The 22178-nt window shown below is 41.5% G+C and overlaps 2 protein-coding genes across 7 annotated transcripts in view; one reads left to right on the top strand and one right to left on the bottom strand.

Moving 5' to 3' along the window:
* Window positions 1–20587, top strand: part of LOC125976296 (3',5'-cyclic-AMP phosphodiesterase 4C) — a 34052-nt gene extending 13465 nt beyond the window's left edge. For 4 of the 6 annotated variants that reach the window (XM_049732415.2, XM_049732414.1, XM_049732419.2 and 1 more), the window contains 16 exons: window positions 8846–9037; window positions 9451–9487; window positions 9654–9727; window positions 9803–9852; window positions 9954–10066; window positions 10933–11026; window positions 12642–12814; window positions 12893–12991; window positions 13080–13244; window positions 13318–13417; window positions 13561–13715; window positions 13833–13955; window positions 14103–14285; window positions 14354–14723; window positions 18168–18499; window positions 18595–20587. In XM_049732415.2, coding sequence (XP_049588372.1) covers window positions 8846–9037; window positions 9451–9487; window positions 9654–9727; window positions 9803–9852; window positions 9954–10066; window positions 10933–11026; window positions 12642–12814; window positions 12893–12991; window positions 13080–13244; window positions 13318–13417; window positions 13561–13715; window positions 13833–13955; window positions 14103–14285; window positions 14354–14723; window positions 18168–18436 — 2197 coding nt within the window. In that variant the 3' untranslated portion in view covers window positions 18437–18499; window positions 18595–20587. Of the gene's footprint in view, window positions 1–2691; window positions 2961–8845; window positions 9038–9450; window positions 9488–9653; window positions 9728–9802; window positions 9853–9953; window positions 10067–10932; window positions 11027–12641; window positions 12815–12892; window positions 12992–13079; window positions 13245–13317; window positions 13418–13560; window positions 13716–13832; window positions 13956–14102; window positions 14286–14353; window positions 17808–18167; window positions 18500–18594 lie in introns of those variants that run through there. The other 2 variants (XM_049732416.2, XM_049732417.1) reach the window with 2 other exon arrangements.
* Window positions 18509–19856, bottom strand: LOC125976301 (gamma-interferon-inducible lysosomal thiol reductase). Its single transcript, XM_049732426.2, has 3 exons — window positions 19711–19856; window positions 18771–18959; window positions 18509–18697 (listed from the first exon to the last, which is right to left on the bottom strand). Exons 1-3 carry the CDS (start codon window positions 19837–19839, stop codon window positions 18584–18586), a joined length of 432 nt encoding a protein of 143 aa, XP_049588383.1. The 5' UTR covers window positions 19840–19856; the 3' UTR covers window positions 18509–18583.
* Window positions 20588–22178: the final 1591 nt, after the last annotated feature.

Below are 22178 nucleotides of genomic sequence, written 5' to 3'. Positions count from 1 at the left end.
AAAAGGAGAGTTCCTGTTTCGCACAGATGTTTTGCAGTCACACGTGGGGCCGAGTGTTACAAGTTGTCATCAGTCAGTGTATGGAGACAATTTTGACTGCTGGGTCACAATGGTTGCTATCATTGCATAAGATGACATTTTATTTGCCAATCTTGTCAAATGATAAGAATGTGATGACATGCGTTACTAATATCTTGGGAAAATTCAACATTTAAATTGGCTTGTAATCTTGTGAAAATGAACCCTATAGTCTCTTCAATATATGACCCAGTTTATTCCCAGTATGAGACTCTTAATCAGCAGCTGTAGCCAGTTCTAACCCGGAGCAAGAGTGGTAAAGGGGGAAAAGCATAATACAGCAGGCCCCCAAAATAAACCCACCATGCTTGGAATAGTTCCTCAGCCCAGGGCCTGGCTGCTCATTACACGTGAATGTGACATGTGTTTCTTGTTTCTGTTTCTCATGTATAGATACACACTGGTGCACACACACCATTCCCATATCCATATTAATTGTGCCAGATATGATTACACACACACAAAAATATATTTATTTATTTGTTTATTTATTTATAAGTGCTTGTAAATAAGTCAAATAGGATAGGCATCAGTGAGTATCACTCATCAAGTGAAAGTGCGGTCAAGAAGAATTCAATGTGTTTTGCTTTCTGTATGCAAAACAGGTTCAGTTTGGATGTTGACAGAATGGCCTTATAATTTCACTGTGTTTTCTTAGGTTAGACTAGAGCGACATCTGCTGGTGAGTCAGTGGGAATGCTGTATCAGGGAGCGCGTTGATGTTTTGGCAGGCAATTAATTATCAACAAATATTCAAAGCATAATTCAACAAAGTAGAACAGTTTTTATACGTCAAATCAAATATACAAATACGTTTTTTATATTGATAACAGTAGAATTTGATGACACAAAACACACACCCTTAGACATAAATCACAGCTTATTCTTATTAACGGGGTTAATGTTGTCATAGGAGCCAGCAGCCAGCCATTTGATGGCTGGATTCAGTTACACAGTGGCCTCACAAACACCTCGTTCTCATCAAGCCTCCCCTCCATCCCCGCCGCATCTGTTTCCAGGTCCAGCCGCTTGGTTTCACAAGCGCTTTGCACAAGGAGGGAAGTGGCCCACGTGTGGGAGGAATAGGAGGTGCCTTTTGCTTGTTAGCTTAACCCAAAATGACAAGTTTGTAAGCATGAACTGTTGTGCAATCGAGATTTTAACCAAATCATATGCGGCGTGATTTGATTTTGGCAGGTAGCACGGCAAACTCGTGGTTTTCTCAGCCTGTTTGGACTTGACATGTTCTCTCTCTGTGCTTTCTTTGGGGTTCTCCATTTATTTCAGAAATGTGAGGTTCATCAAAACCTCTAAATTAAGTTAGTCAATTGTTGTCATTGCTTTTTATACTTCATGTGCCTAGCCATTAAATTAAAATGCTCAAAATCAGCCAATAGCAACTTAACGTGTCCACATAGACAATCTGAACATCTACAACTAGATTGGGTCGGCACCAAAGTTCAATGAACTTCCCTGACCACCATAAGTGTTTCCAGTAACATTTGAACCAAGGGTTGTTTGCGGTTTTTGAGGGTCCCCCCCCCCTTCTTGTCCCACTTTTCTGTACGATGTGCCTGCCAACACTTCTGCATCAGCCCCCCTTGCCCCATGTCTCAAAAGACAAATATTTGTCCATGAGTTGATGACATATTAGGTCCAACAAGTCCATTCATCCCTTTTGCAGTAACTCACTAGTGATTCTTTTAAAGAAGATAGATTCAGAGAATTAATAATAACATGTATGCATTTTAGTCATCCTATCAGTTTCGTTACTTTGTTCCAATTCTACAGAAGTTGTGACTTTGCGTTAAAAAAAAAGGAATACAAAAATTTGCAAAAAATATTTTCAATTTATATTTGAATAAACTACAAAGACATAATATTCTAATCCACCAGTTGAGAAACATCGTTTCTCAATGTGCAATGAATCGAAGGATTTCATCATCTGAAGTCTATATCGTCATGGTCTGATGAGTCCACATTTAAAAAAAAATATATCATAGACATTGTGCCACAGGAAAGCCAGAGCTGAGATTCAAAGCATAACTCAGTAGTGCTCCCTCCTCAAAGTATTTCCAACTCCTTAACTATTTGCCTATGTCTGTTATACGACTTGCATAGTTGCAAAACTACAACTGCTTACGTGCATTTACACTACCGTCGTTTTTTTTTTTCTCTCTCACTGCAACTCTGCTCGGCCACACCAGCTCCAACAACCATTGCCCAATGGCAGACCCTCCTCTTTTCCCTGCCACACACACACACACACACATTCTGAACATACACATGCGCATACTTCATGTGTTTTTTTTTAAAGGCACACTGCGGCCATGTGCATGGAAGGAGGAGACAAGTTGTACGAGCCATAGAGGGGCAGAGAGAGGGAGGAGTGTATGGTCTCGTCCGTCACCGATTTCCGCTCACTTTAGATTTGAAACAAACCGCCTTGCTCTCGCCTTCTCGTCCCCAGCTTTTCGGAACCAAATCAAATCAGGGAATATGGCTCATTAAAGCCAACACTTCCTTGGACTTTCTTTCTTCTTTGGACTTGAGGCATGCATCTGAAACAAACCCAGGAGGACTTTCCTCCATCTGTTTGTGCGTCAAAGGAAACCCGAAGTGGCGTGAGGGCAAAGGAAAGCGCACGCAAAAGTCGAGGAGTCGCGGAGTGGCCGCGAGAGGAGGAAGGGGACGATTAGCGGGCGATCCAGAAAGAAAGGAAGGAAGGAAGGAAGGACGACTCAGAAGATGAGTTTACCGACTAACTGTGTATACCTGGCTCCCTCGTTCCAGGAGCGCTACTTGAAAATGCGCCATGGGAATATCGGCGGTTCTCCGTGCGCTGTCAATAGACCCATCGATATCGTGCAGAAACGAAGACGGTAGGCAAGATGTGCACCAAAACTGCAAACCTTTGACGGATTTCAAAACGAAGGCAAAGTTTGACACCCCCATCCCAGTTCATTGACGATAGCATGCTCCATAAATCAGTGAACATAACACATTGAAAGATTTACAGATGAAGTTCATCATCCCTCAGTGATTTATTTGATTATTCAGTGCCAATATCGGGATTAAATTCAACAGAACAATTATATTGATTAATTTTGTGGTTGGCTTTTACACTATGCTAGATTGCCTCGTCAGTGAAATTCGTTGTAATTTGACTCCCTTAAATAATTTGGACATTTCTTTGCTGCTTGTCAGGGAGATTTTAATGAAGCTCTTAAATCACAGAACAAGAATTGGTTACATCTTAATACTCTTTTGAATTTTTAATCATCTTTTGCTATTTCCTCAATAGCCAGCAGACAGTTGAAAAAAAGATATAGCCAATTTATATCCGTTGTCATTCTTCCAGGCTGTAATAATTATCTTAAAGAAAAGTTGAAGTTGAAACAGGATCACTTTAGGAGTTTTTTTTTCTCTTAAATATGCAAATTTAAACAAATCAGCAGAATCATTGCCTCTTTTAACACAATATTTCGTGTATGCATCCAAATAGATCGTGTGGAAAATGGCTTTTTTTTTTTTTTTTTGAGGGGAGGTCATTCCAATCAATTTTCTATGGCATATTAAATATCACAAGAGTTATGTATGTGCTTTTTGTGTAGTGCAAGGCCATGTTCAGGGTGAAAGTATTTTTTTTTTCAATAGCAACATTGTATTGTTGCCAAGAAATAGTATATCTCTTTTTTTCCCAATCCAGTGAAGGAAGTCTGTCTTCTTTTCAGAACCTTTTGAGAGGGGAAAAAAGTCATTTTTATCCTGTGTGAGGAAAGAGGAGGATCAAAGTATGTTTAGGCTGTCCCGCTGGTAAAACGCCTTCGCAGAGACGTGGCTAATGATGCCAGTCGACCGCATATGGGCCTGATGGATAAACCACATGTGCGTAATAACACTTTGAACGTACAGTCAAGGAAGAGTGCGCACAATAATTGACTGATGACTTTGACTGCTACGTTTAACATAAAAAGATGACTCACCTTCATCATATGACTTTACATTGTAAGGTTTGAGCTTTTATATTTCATGCAAATATTTGATTGTGGTCCACTTGACTATTGTGCTTATCTCAGCTGCGGACTCAGCATTCTTTTAATTGCAACGGTGACATTTCCAAATCTACTGGAAAAATAAGTGAGAAAGCGAGATAACCTTGCACACCCTGGATTTCGACAGGCGCACAATGACCATTGTATAAAATGGAAAAAATATGGCATAATGGACCAGTTGAACTTACAGAAAGAAGTGTGGGCACAAAATCAGTAATACAGTTTAGTGGTTGGAGTTTGTTTGAATTGTATTTATTTTTATTTATTATATTTTATTATATTTGTATTATATTTTAATATTTTTATTATATATATATATAATTCTTTTTAAAATTAATTATATATAAAAAATATATATTTTTAAACGATTATTGCTCTCTACAGACATCATAAAATAATGACTAATGTGACCATAAAGAAGACGTGGAAATGTCACGTGCAACACACATAGGTATCGCATGTCCCGTCCTGTCCTGTCCGTCAATGAGCTGTGAACTTTGGTGGCGGCCCAGCGGGTTAACCAGCCCTTTGGGTCATCACATTGAGACATGACTCACAGTTTACTCATGTTAAGTCATCAGAGGTCTTTTTTTTTTTTTTAAACTTTAAACTTATTAAAACATGTTTGCACAGCTATTGCAAACATATTTGAATTTAAAAAAAAATATCTAATTACAAGCAGAGATTGTATAGAAAATATTGTGCTCATTGTAGTGTGTTTGTGTACATACTGTGATTTTTAGGAGGCGGGGCATTTTGGGGCGTGTGTGTGTGTGACGTCAGCAAGTTTGCATGCGTGTGTTAGAGCATGAGTCGTGGCTGCTCCTTGGTGAGTGTGCTGTTTCTGTTTAATTTATACGTGCAAGGGCATTCCAGTAAGTAGAGTAAAGTTGTGGATGCGTGCTGCGACGTAATACGAAGAATTTGCTCCACATTTTCAATGAGTCAGACATGATTGTAATTAACAATTCATTGTTTTTCTGCAGCCAGTCGGATGCTACTCATTTCAGGCTCAATTGACAAGGGCCCATATTGTGTTTTGGTGATGAGGCATCAGTCGCATGCCATGAAATGCATGCAAATTAGCACGATTCAATCACCCTTCGTGTTTTCAGATTTGGTTGGAAACAAAAAACAATTTGAAACAAAAAAGGCACCAATCAATATGGATTTTTTTTTCAGGCCCATGCTGATTACATTTGTCAGAATAAAATTCTGATCACGAAAACCTGTTAATTTATTTTAAACCTGTTAATAAATATAGAATGAATCAGATCATTTTTTAAAATAAAATAAACAAAAAATATAACTAATAATATAAATAAAATTAATATAAATGCAAAAATATACACGTTGGTTTAAATAACTCAAATTGAGGTTTTTTTTATTACTAGCTTCTCAGTTCAAAATAATAAAACACATCAAATAGCAAAGAAAGCCTTCAGAAAAACAGCCTCAATGTGTTTTTGCCCTGTTCGTCCGTCCCACTGTGAGCTTGAGGACCAGCTGCTCCTTAGCTACCTTTAGCTAATTAGAGGAAGAAGTGGCGCAATCGTGACTCTCTGTCCGACTCAATCACCGTATAACCAAAGACGCCAATTAGTCCTATATGAACATGATTAGAGGAGAGCGCAGCGTAGTTTGTGTATCAGTGCGATGTCAGGTTGTTCGATTTTTGGATCGATAACCGAGCCAAAAGTGGGCCTTGACCACTGGGTGGGCAATCACTGCCCTCTGTGACTGTGTGTGTGGGTGTGTGTGTTTTGTGTGCTTTTCTGGCCCGGTGTGTGACTGTCCTTTCCAGCTTCTAATGATGTTAATAGTGATCAGCCACTGTATTGAATTCCGCGCCACCGGACGGACAGAGCTAATCACGACCCGTAGACTCCTTGATCGATATCTTTCTTCATGGAAAAGTGAATCGGCCTTTGAGGTAGTGCACAAATATCAATTGAAAAAAAATGTCAGCGAGGTCAGAGATGTTTCAGTGATGTGTTTTGAGAATTTTTTTGGATAGTTATTTTTATGTGTGGGGATCTCAACTCAAGATCATGGACAGGCATATGTACCATATATATATGTACGAAGTCGAACTGATGACCTGCCTTGAACGTGAGCTTGTCCTTCACTCGGCTATATTTAGACGTGTAGCTGTTCTGAGATCAGATGTTGATGTTGGACGGGGAATGTTTGTTGTGTTTTGACAGTGGTCCACTGTGGTTGCTGAGGAGAGCATTAGGCATCAGAGTATAATTTCATCATGTTTTATAACAATTAAATGTTTTTAAAAAGAGCTGAGGGTTTTATTTTTATGATTTTAAGTAATCCATATTTTTTTTCATTTGAGTTGAAGGGACATCTCAGCTGGCTTTGGGCGAGACACTCATTTGTGAGTGAAATGCAACATTTGTGAAGCTTTTGTCTTCTGCTGAGACGTACTGATGATGGCCAGCAGGGGGCGGCATTGGCTTACTACTACTTGGCTCAGAATCTCGCCAGTCATATTGTTTGTTACATGCAGTAGGTACATAAATTGTTTCCCCATGTGTGACGTCATAAACATTGAGAAAAGGGAAGCAGGGTTAAAAATGGCCGCTGGTTCTTCCAAAGAAATTTCCAATTATTTTTCCCATGCAAAGACAACAAATGGTCTCACTCCACGCAGCGTTCCCTCATCTGTTTTGCCTTTCTCCTCCTCACCTCTTGCCTCCTTCCTGGTGTGATGTGTGAGGCCTCGCAGGCAATTCCCACGCTTACAAGAAATGAAAACAGGAGGTAGCATGTGTTTGGATATGTAAGGGTTGACCTTTGACCCCAGTCCTGTGTCATTCCCCATCAAATAACATCTGGCCGTCAGTGTTCTTTTGGGCACGAGAGAATCTTACTTAAATCCCTCAGCCCCCGGTTCCCATGAGCACATGACACACACATGACACTTTTTGTCATTTTCCATCCTGACATTGCGGCTCTTAGCATACTTGTGCCTATTACATGACTGATCGGAAGGTCTCCCTAGATTTAGTTTTTTACTTGGAAGTTTGGACTATTGCTAAAGTAAATTCAACAAAATCTGCTTTCATTTACCAGTTTATTTGACCATAATTAGTTTTCAGTGGAAAGTGGTCATTATTATTTCCAGTTTAATATAAGTAAATTGGGAAATAAAAGGATGGTTGAGGACTACAAACTAAACAACTGAGGGCAGCTGCAAACTGGACATCCTGGGAACAAAGGCGGAAAGTTAGGATGTGGGTGTGAGAAAAGTTGAGGCGAACTGAATTAAAGAGCAAAAAGGGGGGGCCGTCATTTGCGTCACACAACTGGAGAACAATGCTGAAGGTAGAAGACCACCAAGGTCATCTTGTTATGAATGCAGTGTAAGTGAATGAATAAGACGCCAGCCTGTCTCATTTTCTCTTTCCCTGCCTGTCTGCCCATTTAGTGGAAAGTTTGAATTGATGTTATGCTGACATTGTCAACGTCAATAACAAACGCCAACTATGGCACTTCACACTGATGGAAAAAATTCATCTCAATTTAATCTGCTACAGCAATAAATATGCTGATCAGTCAACAAACACACTCCTTGCTTTAAATCTTTCATTTACAGGATGAGTCCAATAATCCTTTAAGGCTTGGATGGTGATTTATTTCTTTTATTTTAAACACATGCTGTAATGTAAGCGATTTTTGCTCCAATTATGCAGTACACCATTTCCACCAACAGTGGGCGCCATCGCTCTAGTGTTTACTGTTTGAACTCAGCAGAATAAAACCTTTACCTGTACTGAGTGAAAAATAAGGGATCACATTTAAAACATTGTAAATCCCATTTAAAACTGCACCTAAACATATATTTGCATCCGCTGTTAAACTATAGGGCAAAGAAATCCTCTCGAATGAAATGGTGAAGGGTATTTGGGGGAGCTACATACGTAAGTTCCCTCACAGCTGCCTCAGTTCCCCAGGCAGAGCTATTTATAGCTTCTGACGTCACTAGCCTCCTCTGATGGAGCCTCGTCACGGCCAGTTTCACTGAGCTGGCACGGGCGGGCTAGCGGGCGGGGAGGGAGGGAGGGAGGGAAACCGGCCTGGGTTAGGTAGAGGGTATCATCATTGAGCTGCTTCAGCCCCGCCCATCTTTGCTATGTCACACCAATGGGCTGCCAGATGATGTACCGCATCACTGTGCTGGATGCAGACTTCCTGAGCATCCCCCCCCCCCCCCCCCCAACACCTCCACCTCTTCAATTCTCTCGCTGTGAATCAGGCTGGTTCATTGAGCCCGAGTTGCATAATGGGCTAGCCATCTTCCATTTATCAGCTGCAGCTATAAGGAGGAGTGCTTTAGACAGGCTGTGCTAAAAATAGACTCCAATAACCTTCAATTGCTTTGTGAGGGCACCTTTTTTTTTTTTCTTTTTCTATTGTTACAACCGGGCAAGAGAGGTGGCTTGGGGTGGCCTATTATTTAAAGATCAGGACAAATAGCCAAAGTCACATGAACGTCCAAGAAGATTCTCACACTGCGGTGTGTCAACAATCTGACGTGATCATGCACTTCAGTGTGTTTGAGCAAGGCAGTGTTATCCTGGATTATTATATTATTTTATATATTTTATATTAAATATTATATGCTATACAGATACATGATAGAGATGAGTGAGGGACTTCCTTCAAATTGTGTTTTATATATTGTCTCTTTTTTTCAGTTTTGATGTGGAAAATGGCCTTTCGGTGGGTCGCAGTCCTTTGGACTCCCAGACCAGCCCAGGCTCGGGTCTGGTCCTACAGTCCAATGTCCCCCACAGTCAACGGCGGGAGTCCTTCCTCTACCGCTCCGACTCCGATTATGACCTCTCACCCAAAAGCATGTCGCGCAACTCATCGACGACCAGCGAATTGTGAGTCCATCATTAAGAAATGACGTAAATGTGATATTTCATTTTTAAATAGTCAAATGAAGTGTGCTTTTTTTTTTTGTAAATATTTTATCTTCCCATTTATGGCATACTTTGCCCACCAATATATGCTGCTCCTTTTTTGAAGGGAGGAGGGATTGAAGCAATGGGAAGTCAGTTGGCTCACTCGGTGAGACGAAGCATCAAGATTGCTGTGATCTAATTGCGTTGATGTAGATCAGCCTGCTGACCCCTTAGCGCTTTCTAAAATGCTCCTCTCGAAATGCATCACTGCTGCAAAGTTTGTCGGACTACCAAAACAGTCCCAGCATGCGTTTGGAATATCAACATGTTCCTAAAATAATGGCAGAGGTCATCTTTTTTCTTTTTCTAACCCCCCAGTTTTCTTTTTGCAGGCATGGAGAAGACATGATAGTTACCCCATTTGCACAGGTTGGTTAGCATTTACACGTCACGCACACAATCACAATCATGATGTCAACAATTTAATGTGTAACGGAAGTTTGATTTCAATCTTTTTTTTTTTTTCATATTAGTGCGGACCCTGATTATTACTCTCAAGCCTGCATCTTCTCTCTGTCTTTGTTTATCCCTTCAGATTCTCGCCAGCTTACGAACAGTGAGAAGTAATTTTGCCGCTCTCACGCATCTACAAGATCGTGTGGGAAACAAGTAAGAGCAAGAAAAAAAAAAAGAATACTTTTCTTTTTTTTCCTACCATATTGTCCTAAGTGGTGCTTGTTGCAGGTGGCCACCAAGCAGTAACCAGCCACCCCCGTGTAAGCCATGTCTCACAGGTCAGTACGAGCACCAATATATGTGCTTTTATATCATAACAACATTTTCATATAAACATGTGGAGTCAAAAAAAAAAAAAACTGTGTTTGCTCTTTTTTAGAAGAGCCTTATCAGAAATTGGCAGTGGAGACTCTGGAGGAGCTGGACTGGTGTCTCGACCAGCTCGAGACACTTCAGACCAGACACTCGGTCAGCGAGATGGCGTCGAATAAGGTCAGACGTTTTGCAAAAAAAAAAAAAAAAATAATGAAAATTTAATTTTTTAGTGAATAGAATTTTATTAGGGCATTTAACAGATCTAAGCCCGAGTGTAAAAAACACTTGAGCTCATTTTCACTGAAAGAGTTAACCAGCAGTCCACTTCTTTCCTCCTCCATTTTTGAGTCAGCGAGTCAGCTTCCTCTCCTCTGCCCATCCTCTGAAAGTAGCCAACCTGATTGGACAAAAAAGGGGGAGCCCACACTGTCTGAGTCTGGGGGGAGGGACAAATGCACAGTCCCTGCTTTTTAGGTTTCTCATTGATTGCGTGAAAGTACTTGAATAGGTCACAGCACATTTGCAATCATCTCCTTTCCTGACAACCACTGCATCACCTTCAGGACTGTGGAAACTTATTTTCATTTCTTTGTTTTTTTTTTTTCTTCCCTCCCCAACCATCTCTGATGAGTGTAAGGCAGCGCAGGGAACTGATCAAATCTTTTTTTTTTTCCCTGCCCATTGGATTGTATTTTACGCAGAGAAATAGCAACATGCATGGAATGGCATGCTTGTGTTGGTTCTCCGGGCTTGCCGGAGACTCGGACGGGTGAGCACGCCTTGTTTACATCTGGATTTTGCAGGCTTTGCAGGGGGGCTGTGTGGAATACAGATGAGTCGGACAAGCTTGTTTGAGAGAGCAGACAACATACGGCAATATTATATTTTTGACAGTATATAACTCATATATTGAGTGTGCTGCTGAATGGATAAATTATAATTGTGTTCAAATCTGTGAGGCAAATAATAGCAATGGTCTCGCATCTTGGCACAAACTACTGGATTCTTTTTACTGATTTTTTTTTTTTTTTGTGTCCATACAGTTTAAGAGGATGCTAAACCGAGAGCTGACTCAACTGTCAGAGACCAGTCGCTCAGGGAATCAGGTGTCGGAGTACATTGCCAATACCTTCCTCGGTGAGTTTTCAAACAAAGCAGAAAGAAAATCACAACAAATGATAGCTATTGGTGTTCGATTATCATTGATTTGAAAAAACTTTGGAATTTGAATCCATGTTAAGAAATAATAAATTCGAAAAATTATTTAAAAAAATGTTGCGGTTCTGAGCAGAAATCTCCACAAGTGTTCTTATAAACATTTTGATATTCATTTCATAAACAAGTAAAAAAAATAGGGCCCAAAATAATTCATCAACCAGTAATCAGCTGATTCAGCACTTTTTTTGAAATCAGCAAAAAATATTTTTTGCCACTTTTTTCTTTTTAGTGCATTACAAAATAAAATAACGGTACACTCGCGCCTCACCGAAAAGAAAAAAAAAAACAAGTGTTGCAGCTTTTTCTCTTTTGTAAACAAATACTAAAGGACAAAGTATTGTCTTGTTGTTATAGCGTGAAGGTACCCAAAAATATTTGAGAAACATCTGCTTGTTCATGCTGTTTTTGGTTACGTCAAACTCTTTGAGCTATATGAAATTTTTTAAATAATATTTCATTGGCTAGTCTTCACGAATATGGGCATTAAGATTCTTCTACAATATTTTTCTCAATATGATGTCTGATTGGCTCGTCTATTAAATTGACCTAAATAGAAGCAGATGTCAACATTGTATTGGAACAGATGCGGCGTGGAATACACGCAGAGATTGTTTCTCCACGAGAGCCGTGGAGGAGAGGATGGCTTCTTAAGCGGACAGGGACTACGAGGATTTTTTTTTTTTTTTTTTCCTCCAGACAGCATTCCCGGACACATTGCGTGGCGTTGTCGTAGCAACAGGGTGCAATATTATTCGAGGGCATGTTTCATCAATAGAAGAATCAGTGGTGGCGGGAGGGAGGGAGGGAGGGAGGGAGGGAGGGAGGGAGGATGGCGCTTGAGCCCAATAAGGAGGTGACTGTCCTTCACGCGCTCTTTTGATATGGATGCCGCCGCCACGTCCAGCCTGGCTGGCTGCGCTCGGAGATGACCAGCATGGTTTCTGCTGCGAGAAAACGAAGGCACCATGAGGGAGGTGAGTGGCGGGCGCCACACAGCGATGCTGCCAGCGCTCCGCTGACTGCATCCCAAAGGTGCCGTGTGGATTTTGAGGCTCACGTTTGGGCATTATTCCGTGGACCAGCAGGTCAATGCACTTACGTGGATGGATTGTAAAGCTTGTTGCTTCCTCTTACGATGCCAAATGGGCGCAAAGAATATTTTGCTGGATATTAAAAAAAAAAAAAAAAAAAAAACAACAACCTGATGAGTCACTTTGAACCAACATCTGCCTATGGGGACGGCATCTTTGTGACAGCACCTCATGATATGATGATTTTATTGATTTTTTTGTCTAAACAGATAACAAGCTTTTATGGAGGACAGAATCAAAAGACAAACTTTATTTTATTTTTAAATTTATTTATTTAATTTAATTTTACTATTTGAGGTGTGGTGTCAAAAGGAGTATTTGACATGCTGGGCATGTGTGAAAGAAGTGAAAGAAAATGAGAATTTACTTTTGCATAGGTTCAGAAAATATAGACACAATTACAAAGTAGTTTTGTTCTAAAATGGATGCTGTTCTCGTTGCAGAAAAACAACATGATGTGGAGATTCTGTCTCCCCCGCCTAAGGAGAAGGAGAAGAAGAAGAGGCCCATGTCACAGATCATTGGTGTGAAAAAGGTCACACAGAGCCCCAGCCTTGTATCCACCTGCATCCCTCGTTTTGGAGTCACCACCCCACAGGAGAACCTGCTGGCCAGCGTGCGTCTACATACAAAAAAAAAAACCACACAAACATACCACGACATGAATTATACTTGTCATGTTTGACTTCCTCAGGAGATTGAGGACCTTAACCGTTGGGGTCTGGATGTATTCAAGATAGCGGAACACTCTGGAAACCGCCCTTTGACGGTCATCATGTTCTCCATCTTCCAGGTAGGGACATCTTTTCTCCAAATACAACTATTTAATTTATGCATCTACATCCAGTAGACCTTCCCTCCCTCTCTTTGTATCCCACCAGGAGCGAGATCTGCTCAAAACATTCCGGATCCCTATGAACACATTCATCACCTTCATGATGACCTTAGAGGACCATTACCGTGCCGACGTAGCTTATCACAACAACATCCACGCGGCTGACGTTGTGCAATCCACACACGTGCTTCTATCTACACCGGCTCTGGAGGTGAACTCTTCAGTCATTTGGAATCCAAAAACTCCTGAGTCCACCCTTTCTAATACCGTGTGTTTCTTTGCAGGCTGTTTTCACCGATTTAGAAGTCATGGCCGTTTTGTTCGCCAGTGCCATTCACGACGTTGACCACCCCGGCGTCACAAACCAGTTCCTAATAAACACAAGTAGGTCTTCTGCTCTTTGGGAGGTCTTAGACCAGCCGTAACTTAATGAAAACCCCAAAAAAAGTTTCCTTCTCACGGCTAATATAACTTGGTGGAGTTTCCCAGTGACATATTTGAAGCAGCCTCCACCATCTCCTTCACAGGTTCCGAGTTGGCGTTGATGTACAACGATGCCTCGGTGCTGGAGAACCACCACCTCGCTGTGGGCTTCAAACTGCTCCAAGGGGACAACTGCGACATCTTCCAGAACCTCAGCAAGAAACAACGAGATTCCCTCCGCAAGATGGTGATCGACATGGTGAGGCTTCCATTTCATAACTAGGTTTCAAGCTAGGGTTAGGGTTTCAAACTAGGGTCAGGGTTTCAAACTAGTTCCAAGTTGAATGTATTTACAATGAAGTGATTTTGTCACTAGGTGCTAGCCACAGATATGTCCAAACATATGAACTTCTTGGCCGACATGAAAACAATGGTGGAGACCAAGAAAGTGACCAGCTTGGGAGTTCTGCTGCTTGACAACTATTCAGATCGAATCCAGGTTAGAGCGCCTCCTGTTGACACAAAACGCAAAAAGACTATTGAAATGACTCATTTTGACAGCCCCGATTGGTTTTTAAAAGAATACCTAAATTTAAAACTCATTGTGTCTTACTAACCGCATTTGGAATGTGTTTCCCCCGCCCAGGTTCTTCAGAACATGGTCCACTGTGCCGATCTGAGCAACCCAACCAAGCCCCTCGAGCTTTACCGTCAGTGGACCGACCGCATCATGGTGGAATTCTTCACACAAGGAGACAGGGAACGTGATAAGGGCATGGAGATCAGTCCCATGTGTGACAAACACAATGCCTCCATTGAAAAGAGCCAGGTAACCCTTCAAAGCACCACTTCAAATGTTTCTAGCTAGACCCCGCCCCAAACATGTCTCTTCTCTAGGTGGGCTTCATCGACTACGTCGTTCACCCTCTGTGGGAGACGTGGGCCGACTTGGTGCACCCTGATGCTCAGGACATCCTGGACACCCTGGAGGACAACAGAGAGTGGTACCAGAGCATGATCCCACGCAGCCCCTCACCTTCTAGTCCCGACGAGTCCCACGCTGAGCTCAGATCAGGAGGTAGCCTGGGAGGACCCCCTTCGACGGGGGTCAGCGGGGACAAGTTTCAATTCGAACTGACACTGGAGGAGGAAGAGGAGGATGAGGAGTTGGAGTCGGACCTAGAGAGTCCACTCGAGGATGAGCCACAGTTGGGGACGGAGCAGCACCAGGACTCGTCCTCCCCTTCCACGTCCCCGGACCCACGCAGTAGGTACCGGCCTCCTTCGCCTTATTTGTCACGGCCCACCAGTCTGACGTTGCAGAGCCCCCACCCTCACAGGACCACGAACCCGACCAGCCAGGAGGGATATAACAGTACAGACGACAGTGCCCCCTGGCTGCATGAAGGCACATAACACCCAGCACAACCTGCCCTCCTGAAAAGACAGTCGCGGGGCAGGCGGGCCGGCGGGACCTTACTTACCAAGGAAGTCTGTAAGATCACCACAGTCCCTTTACACTGGAGACAGCCTCTCTGTAGACAGAGGGACGATAGCCCTCTTTTTAATTTCATATTTATATATCGGCCTGTCTTTGGGTGCCTCCTAAGTCTTGATTGTTTTCCTCCCTGGTTGGGGAACGCCACTTGCACCGGAAAAAACGAGTGACTCTCTCCCATGAGAAAAGGTAAAAGAAACGTCTTCCTCTAAAACCTTTTGGACGTGAGCAAATGAGTTGCCGTGTTATGATCACAGGGTCTTGGAAATTATTTTGCACCATTTGCGAATATTCAATTCAGAATCTTATTTTGTTGAACCTTTTTTTTTTTTGGGCAAAAATATTTGGAAGTTGATATTTGAACTGTTGAGAAGCAGCGAGAGAATTGATGGACCTAAACCTCAGGGTATGAAGAGAAACACAAATGGAATGTAGCATGCATGTTGTGCATACAAACTCTGGTCCTCGAGGGTCACTATCTTGCCAATTCAAATAATAATTCGAATCATTCTCATCAGGCTCCTGCAGAGCATGCTGATGAGCTGATCATTTGAATCACGTGTGTTTGGATATCTAAAACATGCAGGGTAGCGGCCCTCGAGGACACCTGTGTGCCCTAAAGTCATTCCCTGTTTGAATTTACCTCTTAACCATGTGACTGGAATTTGTCTGATCCCAGTTGAATCCCTTTAAATTAGGCACCTAGAGCAATCAAATGTCTAAGGATGGATGTGTGTGAAAAAAAATTATATATATATTGCTATATATATATTAGGAAACCATCTTGTAGCACATCAGATTGAGCACTGAAGACACCACCTGTAGTCTAATTGTTATCCTTTAAAAGAAAGAAAAAAAAGTTTATCAGCCTTTATATAAACGTGATTATTAATTTTCCATTGTTCGTTCGGTGGTCACGTTTTCCCTCATCTTGTTTTGATTTGATCAGGGTGCCTCCAGTTGGCAGTAGCACTTTAGCATTTTTTCTCGCTCAAGCTCTTGGAATGTGTTAGAAAGGGCTTCGATGTAGGTCTGCACATCATAAATACAATACAAGACATTTTATTGATTTGGAATTTCATCAATTATGATTGTAAGAACAGTGAGGTAATGTTAATGCTTTTGCTTTTGTCATCCAATTGCATGAGAAGACCAAAAACGCAAGGCTGCATTTCAATGTTTTCCACCTACCATTGCCTTTTAAATCATTTCAAAGTGCTGCAAATACATACACAGCCCGAATGTCAACTTTAAAAGTGACTTACTATAATGCTCCAGTTTTTTTTTGAAGAAAATGAATGCTTTTCTTTGTTAACTCAAAAGCATCAAGTTGCGTAAAGATCTTTTTATACTTTTGCAGTATGTTCAGGCATACTAATGATTTGTGCAAGTTCAGAAATTGCACAAAAATTAATGCAGCAAAATTTGTGATTCACTAACATTGAGTCACTGCCCAAAACATTTGGCATTCAGCGACAGACCTTTTCTTTTTTTTTTTTTTTTTTTTTTTAATAATACATGGTGTGTTCCAGCCTTCACATCTAAACTCATCAAAACCACAGTGCCTGCTTGTCAATGAAACATCAAGTCACCTCAATTGTTTATTATTTGCTTTAATATTGTTTTAGTGGGCACTAAACATGAATATACTGTTGACTCTTTAAGATTTGCAAGCATAATTATTGAACAGCATAAGCCCATCACTTTATTTCCATTTTGCAAAAAAAAAAAAAAAAAAAGGCAGGAGCAGAGTTCAAATAACAAACCTCAAAATAATTGGAAAAAAAAAAAGGAAAACATTGTTTGGAAGTTAACCGCTTGACTGTAATAATGCTGTTCATGTTAAAAAAAAAAAATATTTCAAACACCTGCCAGCCTACAATGCTAGCTTTTTACATGAAAAATTTTAAATAGATAATTTTATCAACACCATTGACTTATAGTAATAGTTTTTACCACAAATAACTATTTAAAACGATTCATTTTGGCACAACTTAGCAGTGCTCTGCTTTTCTAATCTGATAGCTGAGACGTGACAATGTGTAGTTTGAAGACTTTGTGTGTCTCGTGTGTCTGTGTGTGTGTGTGTGTGTGTGTGTGTGTGTCCATTCTGTAGATGAATAATTGTTGCCAACAGAGATTGGAAGTGAACCAGCACTACACACATTTTATTGCACTTCTTGGTCAGTAATAGGAAACACTAGTCAAAAAGTATTTCATGACCACAGAAAGCATTATTGATCAGCCTTTTTTTTTTTTTTTTTTTTTTTCACTGATCATGTGACTTTTTTTACTGATCATGTGACTTAGGATGTTGGGCCACGGATGTTAAAGGACCAACGTGCTGTTTTTGACTCACTGAAACCAAAGCGAACCACAGGATGTTGTAAATAGAAAGGCCAGTCACCAGAATGCATTAGTTTAATTAGAAAATAAAAATACAGCAATCGTAAAAGGTTGGCGAGTTAAACTCAGCACTATGGTTCTTTATATTCAAACACTAGTGCCAGAAAGTATTAAATGTAACTTCTTGTGTTGAGCTCACATTGCCATCATGTTAGTAATGTTGCTCGGCCTCATATCATGCAACTTTCTTGAATACTATTTATTATTCATATATGTCTGTTGGTGTGTATGTGTGTGTGAGAGGAGGGGGGGGGAGTACTGTAAAAAGAAAAAAAGGGGAAGAACAGTTTATTGTATGTCATGTTGTAATCATATGTTAAGCCTCAAGATCAAAATACAAATATGTATACAGCTGATCTGCCACTCCGACATTTTGGAAAGAAAACCAAATGATTTTTCTGGATTTGAGGGTGTTCTGCAAATGCCAATAAAGTACAAGGAAATTCATTTTTTTTTCATGATTGGCTCAGTCTCGCAATGTATTTGTTAGTATGACTCACATGTTGTTTCAGACGTCCTCAGCAGAAACCTCTGTCGAGTCTCACCGGGGCTCCGTTGCAGGCTGGAGGCTTAACTCCCTGAAATCATACACGAAATCAATGTGCTGAAATAACGTAAAAAAAATAATGCATCAATATCTCACCGTATAAAGTTGGCAAACCAAATGGAAGAGCGAAGACATGGCCTTGTCTTCATACGCCTGTGTGTATTCCTGCCAAACATTTGTATCTATTTGGACTATTTCTTGACATCCTTCACAATCTTTGGACTTAACGACGTGTCTTTGTGTCTCTTACCCCATTGAAGGTGACCCAGGGGACGTGCGTGTGAGGAGGGCTAAGCACTCTGGTCATGACCGCGTTGGTGTGCATCAGTCGACGGCCCAGACTTCCCTTAACGCAGGAATCGATGCTAACCCAGGAGACGGCGGGGGCGTGCATCTCAAGACACTACGAGGCACGCAGAAGAAAGCTAGAAAGGTCATTCAAGTCACACTTCTGTTTTTGAATCCCACAAAGAAAGCAGTCACCGGCCGAGCTGCGCTGACAACATCGGCAGCAGATTCCATGCAGTAGATGGTCTGAAAAGCAGTGGGGCCACTCAAATGGAGAATGCAGGCCTGAGGGGAGGAGTAAAAGGTGGATTCAATTTGATCATTTGTCACAAACTAAGTGGAATATTTGATTATTTTTTTCAGATATCATTTTTATTACTTTAACTTGTTAAATAACAGGTTGCTTTAAATGTATTAAAGCATGCCGTACCTCAATCACGTTTCCATGACATTCTGGCTCCCCATGCTGGCAGGTGAAGGTAGTATTTCCCAACACCAGCTCCTGCAAGAAAAATTCTGAAGTGAAATGAATGAAATGATTTTTTTCCTTGTCACCAGGAAACAGACTGGCGCACCTTAGCGTTGCCGTACGGCACCAGCGTGACCTTCATGATGTCCTGCAGCATGGACCAGGTAGGGAAGAGCTGCTGACTGATGAACACTCTGCAGGCTGGACAGAGACTCTCGTAGTAAAGCGTGACGGACACAGGAAGAGCTGGCTCCTTGGGACGTATGGCACTTAGTTCCATACACTGCTTCTGCACCTACAATATCACAGAAGGACACCACAAACATGTTTTTATCACGAGTCATTGAATTAGATCTGATCAGAGCCAATTAGGCAAGCCAAAGACACTAATGAATAACTTGGCGTTTCCAATTTACATTAAATGTTTTCCGTATGTGTTAGGAAACTGGAATACCATGGATGAAATCCACACAAGTGTGGGGGAGAAGTTACACAAATTACACATGAGAAGGCTCAAGAGTGACATTTTGTTTGAAATTTTGTGCTAACCACCACAGAGAAAAACATTCAGGTTAAAGTCACATTTTTTTAACCAGAGCTGCCCATCTAGTCACATGCAGAAGTAATTCAGGCCTAAAATATCTGAGGCATGACTCTCATTTTACAGATTAGCAACCCTTGGATAATTTTCACCCCCCCTCCCAACCCAGAAATTTGGAGATGATCTGACCCAACTTTGGGTGTTTTACCCCACCCCCTAAAAAAAAATTTTTTAAAAATAAAATTTAAAAAAAAAAAAAAGGAAAGACATGCAGGATAAACATTGTACCTGAAAAAAATGTTTAAAAAAATTTTAATTAAAAAAAAGAAAGAAGGAAAAAAGGAAAGACATGCAGGGTAAACATTGTAAAATGCTACTTGAAGTCAGTCAGAAATTCTACTTGGATATTTCCCACCACTTCAAGATCCACTCTTCATAATAAGTCAACCCTCAAAAATTGCAATGAATAAAAAGTGTCCGTCTGTATTGTAATCGCCACACTCACCTTGCATTCAACAGCAATCTCCAAGGAGCGACACCACTGAGACGGAGGATAGCGACAAGATGGTTTAGGATGAGATGAAGCTGCGCTCCAAACATGGCAGACGATGACCACAAGAGCTGCAAGCTTCATGTCTGCAGATCAAAAAGAGAAAACAAGACAGAAAGATGGAAGAGAAAGTGGACGGAGTACGCTCCACACCGAGGAGGACAGACCAAACAAACCCAACTAACAACTGACTAGTGTTGCCTCGTGAGTGAACGATGGGTTCAAAAGAACGAATATTTTCAGTGAACGAGAGTGAACGAATCGTTCTTTTTCCAGTTCATCTGCCACCTCGCTGTAAAACAAAACAAAGAAGAAAATGACGTCGCTCACCAACGAACGAATCTGTGAGTGAGTGATTTGCATTTCCAGTTCATCGCGAGAACGGATCATTGAGGAAACGTTCACATTGGATTGCTGGTTTGAAATTTACTTTTAATATTATTAATAAACATTTATGTTAGAACTTGTCTGGTGTTTTATTCCTTGTCCCAATGATCGTGAGCAGCAGGGGGGGGCCCCATTTCAACCCCTTACACTGAGTGCCAAGCAGGGAAGAAATGAGTACCATTGTTATGATGGTCACTGGTATGACCCGGCCGTGGGTTGAACCCACGACCTCCCAAACTCAGGGCGGACACTCTCCTCTTAGGCCACTGAGCTGGTAAACACTCAGCATAGTCTAGTGGTATAACACTTAGTAGTTAAAAAAAAAAAACATGCTTATATACGCCTATTGTTATCCAATATATCTACTGCAATTTCACATTGGATTGCTGGTTTGAAATGTACTTTTAATATTATTATTTTTAATAAACATTTATGTTAAAACTTGTCTGGTGTTTTATTCCTTGTTTCTTTATTCGCCAATTAAAACATAAAAATCAGACATTTGGTGCTTTATATGACAATATGTGTAGGTACACCTCATGGACACTACAATAGGTACACTACACGAGGTTAAAAAAAAAAAAAAGAAGAATTAAATAAAGGGTTAGTTGCACAATAAAAGCACATTTACGTATATTCTCAAACCTGGGATCGAACCAAGATCTTACCGAGCAAGAGCTCATGCCATAAATCAGGCGGCTATTTCGACATGGCAACTCACGGTCGTCTGTACTGTTTTGTACTAGTGATGTGCATTCCAGTTCTCAGGTGAACTGAATCTTTAGAATTGGTTCACTCAAAATATTTGTTCAAAAGAAACGTTCACCAAATCGTTCGCTGAACGTTCTTATTTATTCACCTCGTGTAGTGTACCAAAATATCCCATAATTAACTGCCTAAATAATTGTGAATAATTAAAAACTATTCTACTTGTTAATACCTATGCGCAAAATGGGAGGGAGAAAGAAAAAATAAATTCTAATGGAGATTGCAGTGACCTCATTTTGCCTTGGCACTTACTTACGTTTTGCATAGTGTAGTGGTTAGTCCTCTGGGCTCTCACCCCAACAACTCGGGTTCGAATCTCAGAGGGACCTAAAATTTTTTATCATAAAAAATTTACAACACAGTTGCTCGTGTGCTACGCCATATAACCATACACCTCGCTAAAGCTAGGGTTCAGTTTAAGCTTCAGTTAGGATTCAAAGTCAAAGTCAGCTTTATTGTCAATTTCTCCACATGCCAAAGACACACAAAGAAACCGAAATTTCCCCCTTCTGCGTAGCGAGTCCAGGGTCCTAACAGCCTGGTGAAAGAAGCTGTTGGCAAGTCTGGTGGTGCGGGAGCGCAGGCTCCTGTACCTCTTCCCAGAGGGCAGAAGGTCAAACAAAGAGTGAGCCGGGTGACTCACATCTCTCGCAATCGAGGTTGCCTTGCGGGCGAGATGGGAAGTGTAAATGTCCTTCAGGGCAGCTCACCCTCTCCACCACAGCACCATCGATGATCAGCGGCAGGTGTTTTGTGTGACCCTTCCGGAAGTCAACAACAATTTCCTTGGTCTTGTTGACGTTCAGCAGGAGGTTGTTATCCCTGCACCATGTGGTCAGAAGGTCAACTTCCGACCTGTACCGAGTCTCGTCGCCCTTCGTGATGAGACCCACCAGAGTCGTGTCGTCAGCAAACTTCACTATGCGGTTGTCGCTGTAGGTCGCAGTGCAATCATGCGTCAGCAGGGTGAAGAGCAATGATGCCAGCGTGATGCTGGCGGAGATTTGTCGCCAACACGCACCACCTGAGGCCTCTGACAGAGGAAGTCCAGTAGCCAGTTGCAGAGGGAGGTACTGAGGCCCAGCTCGTCGAGTTTGCAGATGAGTCGCTGCGGCACAATGGTGTTGAAGGCAGAGCTGAAGTCCACAAACAGCAACCTCACATAAGAGTCCTTTCTCTCCAGGTGTGTGAGAACGGATTTGATGTGCTCCATGACAAGCCGCTCAAAGCACTTCATGATGATGGGCGTCAGTGCCACGGGGCGGTAG

Source organism: Syngnathus scovelli, chromosome 10 (assembly GCF_024217435.2).
Source record: "Syngnathus scovelli strain Florida chromosome 10, RoL_Ssco_1.2, whole genome shotgun sequence".
NCBI classification, from domain to species: domain Eukaryota; kingdom Metazoa; phylum Chordata; class Actinopteri; order Syngnathiformes; family Syngnathidae; genus Syngnathus; species Syngnathus scovelli.
This window is presented reverse-complemented; position numbering and strand designations above follow the sequence as displayed.